Genomic DNA, 8,342 nt, shown 5'->3' with positions numbered 1-8,342 from the left:
TTGGCTAGCTAGCAAGGTAGTTTATAGGTCAGCTTCCGTCACTTGGTTTTGTTGGGTTCTTTTTGGATTCTTCTCTTTTCTGTTTTACTTAAAGCCAAAGAGGTTGATGTTTTTATTGTTTATTTTTTATTTAGTTATTATTATTTTTTTACAAAAAAGAAAAAAATCTTGCTTCTGTAACTGAGATCCTGGCGTGTGTCTTTTCCTGCCTTCCTCCCCTTCGCCTTCCGTGGAAGGGGATCCTGGTGCCGTCGTCCCTTCCCCGTGCGCATCTCCAGCGGAAGAGAGACGGGATTCTCGTTGTGTTCTCCTTTTCTCCCCCTCCCCCAGGAGTCGAGATGCTGGCAGACAAATCCCTCATCCAAAGCAATAATCAGAAATCTCCCCAAATCATATCGGCAAGAATCAGAACAAGAATTAAAAAGAAAACTGACGAGTGAACGGAGAAGGTTGCTATTCGCCTTAACTCCACTTAAAGCCCAGGTTTGAGAATTCGTGAGGATTTCGTGTGAGAAAGAGAGAGAGAGAGAGGTCATTTTGGAGGTCAAATACGTGTCAGGTAGCTGAGGATTTGCATTGAATGCAGTTTTGTTTTGTTTTTCATTTGGAGAGAAACGTTAGCAGCAGCGTCAGTCGGTGGCCAATGATGTCTCTGTATCCTTTCCCTTCTGCCTTCCTAGCGGGACGCCGGGTCCAGGGGAGCTGGCGTGGCCGGCGTGCCAGAACGCGAGGCGGTGGCCGAGCCACTGTCACTGGGGCTCACGGCCACGCTGGGGATGGAGGTACTCGTGGCCACTGTGTCCGGCTGAGCCGATGCCACGCTCAGCCCTACCCCGCCTGCCGAGGCTGCTCCGGTTGAAGCTTGGAGACCTTGGAGGGTCTGCCCACAGACGTGGTGGTGCTTCTCCCAATCTTTGTGTTGGCAGAAGGAGCCGCAGTAGCGCGCCGTGTTGCATCCACTGCAGGTCTCGCTGGCCTTGCGCCCGCAGTTCCAACAGCTCTACAGGAGAAGGCGAAAGCACACAGATCAGCGCGGATGGAAAGACAAGCTTGGAGCACCGAGACCATCTCCACCAGGGCTATTAAGGGCAGGCTCTCCCTTGGGGCATTCGGCTCCAGACTGCTCTCAATTCACTCATTCAGGGACAGGAGGGACCCGCGAGATCCCTCCGAGTAATTCCTGTTTCCAGCCCACCACTCTGGCGCCATAATCCAGGTTGGGAGAGGGTGTCACTACCTCACTGGAGTCCTCCTGCTGGTTAATGACGGTCAAGGCGTCCTCGGAGGCCTGGCGCTTGGCCTCCGCCAGGGCCCGCTCCATCTTGGCCCGCTCCGTCGTGATCAGCTCGTGGGCTTTCCGCTCGGCGTCGGACACCGCCTTCTGGAGCTCGGAGACGGCCTGCCGCTTCACCTCGTTCACGGCTTCTTCTGAAAGGAAGAGCACAGTGCAAGGCGCACAACATGGAGGAGATGCAAGACCTGAGGAGTGGTGCAGACTCTCAAGAGCCCCCATTAGCAAGGCTGCCACGACAGAGGTACATTTGGATCCCCAGTGTTCCCTCTAAGCTGAGTCAGTGTGAGCTAGCTCACAGTTTTTTAGCCTGTGGCTCACACATTTTCGTCTTAGCTCAGGAAGGATGGCTCCAAAGCAGACTAATTTATGCAGCAGCCAAATCGCTCGCTCACAACTTTAGTGCCGGGAGCTCACAAAGTAGAATTTCTGCTCACAAGATTCCACAGCTTAGAGAGAGTGTTGGATCCCTCCCCCCTGGCCAAAATGTCAGGTGCTGGCCCGTGCAAGGTCGGGGGCAAAGACCTCGACATGTTAGTTAACCGGGAAGCCCAAGGAAGCCCACGGTCCTCTCCCGCTTGCAGGATTTCCCCAACCTTCTCATTCTTCGGTCTTCCCAGGATTTCTTGCTACCCAACCCCCCGCCTAAGGATTTTAGGGGGCACCAAAGGGGGCCGTCCTGCTAGGCCGAGAGAGAGTGGCCAAGGCCATACAGCAAGCTCTGTAGCTGAGCAGAGATCTGAATTCTGACCCTGACCCGAACCTATCCCCAATCTAAATATAACGTTTTATCTGCTGCACGCGGTGTTCAGAAATAACCTGAATGTGCAGTGCCGCACGGAGAGCCAGAGGAAGCCGGGGACCTGCATCAAGAGCCCTGTACCACTGGAGGCACAGTCCCCGTTTGCTTGGGATGTCTAACTCGGACGCAGCCTGCGCTGGCTAGATGCCCTGTGGGAGGCGGCAGAACTCGGCTGCTTCGATTAGGGAGGATTCTTTCTGTTTTGGGGGGGAGTTGATTGAAACATCAAAAAAATTAAAATAGTAAAAAGCCCCGTAGCACCTTTAAGACTAACCAACTTTATTGTAGCATAGGCTTTTGAGAAACACAGCTCTCTCTCTTCTGACAAAGAGAAGAAAGCTTATGCTACAATAAGGTTTGCTAGTCTTTTGAGAAACACAGCTCTCTCATCTGACGAAGAACTCGGCTGCTTCGATTAGGGAGGATTCTTTCTGTTTTGGGGGGGAGTTGATTGAAACGTCAAAAAATTTAGAATAGTAAAAAGCCCCGTAGCACCTTTAAGACTAACCAACTTTATTGTAGCATAAGCTTTTGAGAAACACAGCTCTCTCTCAACTGGCAAAGAGAAGAAAGCTTATGCTACAATAAGGTTTGCTAGTCTTTTGAGAAACACAGCTCTCTCATCTGACGAAGAACTCGGCTGCTTCGATTAGGGAGGATTCTTTCTGTTTTGGGGGGGAGTTGATTGAAACGTCAAAAAAATTAAAATAGTAAAAAGCCCCGTAGCACCTTTAAGACTAACCAACTTTATTGTAGCCTAGGCTTTTGAGAAACACAGCTCTCTCTCATCTGACGAAGAGAAGAAAGCTTATTCTACAGTAACGTTTGTTCGTCTTAAAGGTGCTACGGGGCTTTTTACTATTTTTGCAGCAACAGACTAACACGGCTAAACTCCTCTGAGAAAATTCAAAAAGAAGGATCCAGCCACTTCCTGCAATACGTTGCAGACCTCCCGCTCCAGCCACGGAGCGCTGGAGGCCAATGAGAGAAGAAAGCATCTCCCCGCTTCCCATCCAAACTCACCCGCTTTCCTCCAGATTTCTTCAGGCATGTAGCCAGAGAGAGCTGGCCGGGACCCAAATTCACGGTGAGTATCTGTAAGGAGACAAGAGAGGCCCTGACCCATCAGGCAACTGCAGCGGAGGCCCAGAAGGACGACTTGAAATGCCTAAAAGGCGAAGAGACCCCCCTGGCTCTTTGGGCACATGGGGATCTGCCTCCCAGATGTAGCAAAAGGCCGAGGCGAGGGAAGGCCAGAAGCCATGCTGCCCGGCATGTCCGGCTCTGCCTCTGTTTCCCAGAGGGCCGGTTGGGTCCACAGAGACAGGAATGGTCCCTTTCAAGAGGCAGGGGAAAGACGGTTCTAACTCTGCCAACAGCAAAGACCAATCCAGAAGCACACTTCTCTTTACCCACATCTCATGGTAGATCCCATGTCTCAGCCGAGCAGCCTCTCTGACAAGGCTGGAAGGGACAGGGCAAACTGGATGGACAACTTGTAAGTCCCCCCCCCAGTGCTGTCACGTCCAGGGGGCTTGCGAGGACCTAGCCCCAACTGCCCCACAGGGCACGGAGCTTCCTGCAGCCGGCTCATCCCCCACGTCTCCCTTGACCCTATACCTAGAGGTGGCGTCTCAGGGTTAGCAGAGCTGTTGTGGGGGCGGGGGGCGGGGCTGGAGCCCTTCTTCATGTCCCCCACGTCGCTGTAGCGGCAGATCCAGTGGTTGAGCTCCTCGCGGTCCGCCTCCTGGCAGCGGCGCAGCACAGTGAGTGACCGGCGTGTCTTCTCCACCATGTCCATAATGCAATTCAGCAGCTGCTGGGTAGAAGCCACAATAAGATTTTGGGTCGCCTGGGATTGCGAGTCTCCCTAAACCGTATGGAGGAGAGGTCCATCAGCCGCTACTAGCCCTGGTGACTAAAGGGAGCCTCCATATTCAGAGACAGTCAACCTCTGAATCCCAGAGCCAGGAGGCAACATTCGGAGAAGGCGTTGGCCTCTCTGCCCTCTTGTTGGCCATTCAGAGGAACTGGTTGGCCACTGTGTGAGACAGGATGATGGACTAGATGGACCCTCACTGGTCTGATCCAGCAGGGCTCTTCTGAGGTTCTTATCAGGGGAAGGCCTCGGCCTCTCTGTCCTGTTGTTGGCCCTCCAGAGGAACTGGTTGGCCATTGTAAGAGACAGGAGGCTGGACTAGATGGACCCTCACTCGTCTGATCCAGCAGGGCTCTTCTGAGGTTCTTATGTTCATATGTTCTAACCCTCTGACAACACCAGCCTCTGTTCCCCACATGTAAGAATGGCCCACCTCACAGGGTCGCTGTGAGGATCAGTGAGAAGTAGAGGTCAACGTGAATGTGTTTCTTCCCTTTCTCTCTCTCCCCCCCATACACTGTGAGCTTTGTTTGTACTTTCAATATGGCGGTCAAGTTGTGGTGCCCAAAGGGAAGGAGGAAGTGCTCTTACGTGTGTGTATGAGGGAGAGGGCATGCGGGGAAAGGCGATCTGCTTTCTTGAGGCTCCCAGGACAAGGAAGCAGGGCAGAGATTCTCTAAGCCTGAAAGAACTCTTTCTATTTTCTTAAGTGAAAACTCCCCCCCCCCCATCGTGGCCAGGTGTGATTCCCTACAAACTGGTTTTCCAGCCAAAAATTGGGATGAATGGAGGTCCCCTTTGCCAGGAAGGAAATAAGCCAAACAATAGGGACCCAAAGCATTTGTGATATATAGAAATACAAAATGCAAAGGTAGACCATCAAAAAAATTCACAAATTTCACAGATTGCCAGTAGACATCAGTCTATTGCAACTTAAGTACCATAAATCAATTAATAAAGTAGAATGTTGGTGGTCACAGTTCAAACACACAAGTTGCAATGCAAGAAATTGACAAGAAAAGGTATGACAATTCAGTAATAGAAAAAGAATCTGACAAGAGACTCCTCTATAACCTTTCAGTATAATAGTGTCCCAAAGCACAAATAAACTTCTGCAGCCGAAAAACATCCTTCCTAGGTAAGCCAGACGTTTCAAAGCAATAGACTGATGTCTACTGGTAATCTGTGAAATTTGTGAATATTTTGATGGTCTATAATTGCGTTTTGTATTTCAGGAAGGAAATAAGAGCAGGTGGATGCCCCCTCCAAGCAACAGGTGGTGATGAAAGAGAGCCCAAACGGTGTGGGTAGTTCTTCCCCGACTGGCACATGGCCAATACTGGCTTCCCCCTCTCTCCGATTCCGTCTAGCAATAGGCTTCCTCTCCTCCAAACTGGACAGCAGGATTTGGTACGTACATTGTTGAGGTGTTTCCACTCCTCGGCCCATTCTCTGTCCGTCAGCCTGTGGTCGATCACTTCTTCTTGCCGGGAACTGTGCACAGCTAAGGAAGAAAAACATTCCGTTGGCGGGGCACAATAAATTCCCTTACTTTGGCACTGGAAGCAGCCCGAGTTCAAGAGAGGGCTGGGCGGGGGGACCTGTCCAAGAGATTGGACTAACATCCCAAGAGTTTTGATTAACTTTCTTAGGACTCAAAACTGCACAGGGTGACAACTCAGTAAATGGCTCATGAGATGCTCCCTGTCACTTAGGGCCTTGAAAGATGTCAAGCATGGAGAGAGAACCTGTCCAAGAGATTGGACTAACATCCCAAGAGTTTTGATCACCTGACGTCCCAGGTTGGCTTTCTCTTCTAACACTAACGTATACTGGAGCAGTAGCGAATTTATTTAGTTGTAATCAATGAACTGATTGGCCAGTCTATCAAAACCCATGCGGTCCAACGACTAAGGCTGAACAATGTGTTTCAAAAGAGTTGACAGGGAACTGAGAGAGTCATCTTGCACAGAGCGCGACCTTTCTTTGGTCTCACTGACGCCTCTGGTCAAACCATATTGATAACAAAATTTAAACCTTGCAAGCCCTGTTTCCCAGAGCCAAACTCGTAGACAAGTGCACATTCCACTAGCCAGTTCCGGAAGGTTAATTGTATTCCTCTCTTTCAATGCAACCAAGAGGCCTGCGACACTTTAAAGAGTAATCATGCATTTATTGCGGCAGAAGCGTTTGTGATCCAGAGATCCAGTGCGACAGATGAACCACAGTGATCCCTTCCTCATTCTGCCTTTGGCCCTCAGGAGAAAAAGAAAGGTGCGGTCTGTTTCTCATCAGAGAGACTTTATTAGCTTCAGACCAATGCTTCCTCTAAGCTGTGGAGTCTCATGAGCAAAAATTCTACTTCGTGAGCGACTGGCATGAAGGTTGTGAGCGAGCGAGTTGGCTGCTGCCTAAATCAGTTTGTTCCGGAGCCATCCTTCCTGAGCGAAGACAAAAATGTGAGAGCTGGAGGTTAAAAAACTGTGAGCTAGCTCACACTAACTCAGCTTAGAGGGAACACTGCCTGAGACTCAGATGCTGAGTGCGAAATGCTGTGCCTTCTCTCAGCTAATCCTGTTTGAGGCCACAGCTTTGGAGAGGGAAGCCTTGGTCTGCCTTTCTCCGTGGCAACTGGACTCACAGCTGGTGTGCTAAGACTAGGCCCCCTTGTCCAAGTACCAAAAGACCGTTTTCCCCCTACGGTTCCTGTTCTTGGACTGGGCCGTGGTTCAGTGATGGAAGAAGAAGAGAAGAAGAGATTGGATTTATACCCCATGGCCCTTCACTACCCAAAGGTGTCTCAGAGTGGCTTACAAACTCCTTTCCCTTCTCCTCCCCACAACAAACACCCTGTGTGGTAGGTGGGGTTGAGAGAGCTCTTAACAGAAACTGCTCTTTTTCAAGAACAGCTCTTATCAGAACTACAGCTTGCCCAAGGTTGTCCAGCCAGGTGCAAGTGGAGGAGTGGGGAATCAAACCTGGTTCTCCCAGATTATAGGCCACTCACTTAACCACGACACCAAACTGGAGCCCCTGCTCTGGACACAGAAGGACCCCCAGCGACAAAAGAGTCCGGTGGCTGGTGAAGGGAAAGACCTTTCCCAGAGCCCCAAGAGAGAGGAGCCGGGGGGTGAGTGAGGGACCAGCCCCTTGACTCATGGGACGGCTGTTTCCTGAACGTGCCACTCACCGGCTTGCCGATGGCGTTCCCGAAGCTCCCGAGGGTCGGGGTGCCGGTACGTGTCCCGGTAGTGGTGCGCGATGGCCATGTCTTCGAGGCGATAGTGCTGGGGAGGGGGAGGCGTCGGGTGGGGCAGCCCGTTGGGCTGGGGGCCAAGCCCGTTGCTGGGACTGTAGCGCTGGGCGGGGCTCATGGTGCACGGCCTTTTGCTGAGGTGTTCCGGATGCAGGGGGTCCCGCTCCAAGCCGTTCTCTTTGGTCCTGTCCCAGAAAGAAGGGAAGAGTGTGACACGCAGGCCCTGGGGTTGGCGGGCGGGACAGGCCGAGGGAGCAGCCGCTTTCAGCAGCAGTCCAGAACAGCCAGAGAAAATCCCTCGAGGAAACAGCACGGCTGTTATGAATGCCACCAGGTCCTCATCCTGCCTCGAGGGCCCTTCAGCCTCATCTGCAGCCGCTGCCTTCGCCATGCTGGGGGCGAACCTCCTCAGCGTAGGCAGAGGGCAAAATGGCAGCCCGAGCTTGGGACGACGGGACAGGGCCTGCCTCAGCGTACCCTGAGGTGGGGCAGCTGCCGGGACCCCGGGTTTCTGGGAGGGCCCATTGTCACTGAGCCCCCCACTCACACGCAGGAGCGGTCCAGGTGGTCAGGCGTGTTGGTCTGAAGCAGTAGAACAAACGTAGAGTCCAAAAGACCAGCAAAGATTGGTTCAAGGTAGGAGTTTTCGTGGGCGCGCGCACTTCCTCAGATACAATGAAATGGAAGGTAAGGTTCAAACGTATAGCCGGAGAATGAGCAGCAAATTAAGATGTAACATGATGATGCAAAGTGAAAACTAAATAACAATTTAGTTTTGCAAAATTCCATTATTCTCAAGGGGGGGGGTCATATGTTCCCGCAGCCCTTAAATTATATAAAGCCAAGACGCTAGCCCAACTGTTATATGGCTCATTCATGGGGCCACCCAGTTCCTATTTTGCACCTCTAGAAAGAGTCCAGTCTAAGTTCCTAAGAACTATCTTACAGGTCCCTAGATGTGTGTAAAATGCCAGGGTAAGACTGGAGGCAGGCTGTTTAAAAGTTGAAGCCTGGGTCTGTATTCTGTCAATACATACCTGGCTAAAGGGGTATCTCAACCCACAAGGTTTACTCCCTCTGATACTCTGCGACAATTTCCAATCAAATTGGTCTA

General features: G+C 51.5%; 1 protein-coding gene across 5 annotated transcripts in view; it reads right to left on the bottom strand.

Moving 5' to 3' along the window:
- The window catches only part of LOC107122784 (protein CBFA2T3-like), a 36,516-nt gene continuing 28,174 nt past the window's right edge, over positions 1 to 8,342 (bottom strand). For 2 of the 5 annotated variants that reach the window (XM_015425917.1, XM_015425921.1), the window contains 6 exons: positions 7,163 to 7,413; positions 5,391 to 5,476; positions 3,714 to 3,912; positions 3,117 to 3,188; positions 1,238 to 1,428; positions 1 to 1,000 (listed from right to left, as the gene is read on the bottom strand). In XM_015425917.1, coding sequence (XP_015281403.1) covers positions 677 to 1,000; positions 1,238 to 1,428; positions 3,117 to 3,188; positions 3,714 to 3,912; positions 5,391 to 5,476; positions 7,163 to 7,413 — 1,123 coding nt within the window. In that variant the 3' untranslated portion in view covers positions 1 to 676. The remainder of the gene's footprint in view (positions 1,001 to 1,237; positions 1,429 to 3,116; positions 3,189 to 3,713; positions 3,913 to 5,390; positions 5,477 to 7,162; positions 7,414 to 8,342) is intronic. The other 3 variants (XM_015425919.1, XM_015425922.1, XM_015425920.1) reach the window with 2 other exon arrangements.

Source organism: Gekko japonicus, unplaced genomic scaffold, assembly GCF_001447785.1.
Source record: "Gekko japonicus isolate JY-2015 unplaced genomic scaffold, Gekko_japonicus_V1.1 scaffold3265, whole genome shotgun sequence".
In the NCBI taxonomy this organism is placed as follows: domain Eukaryota; kingdom Metazoa; phylum Chordata; class Lepidosauria; order Squamata; family Gekkonidae; genus Gekko; species Gekko japonicus.
This window is presented reverse-complemented; position numbering and strand designations above follow the sequence as displayed.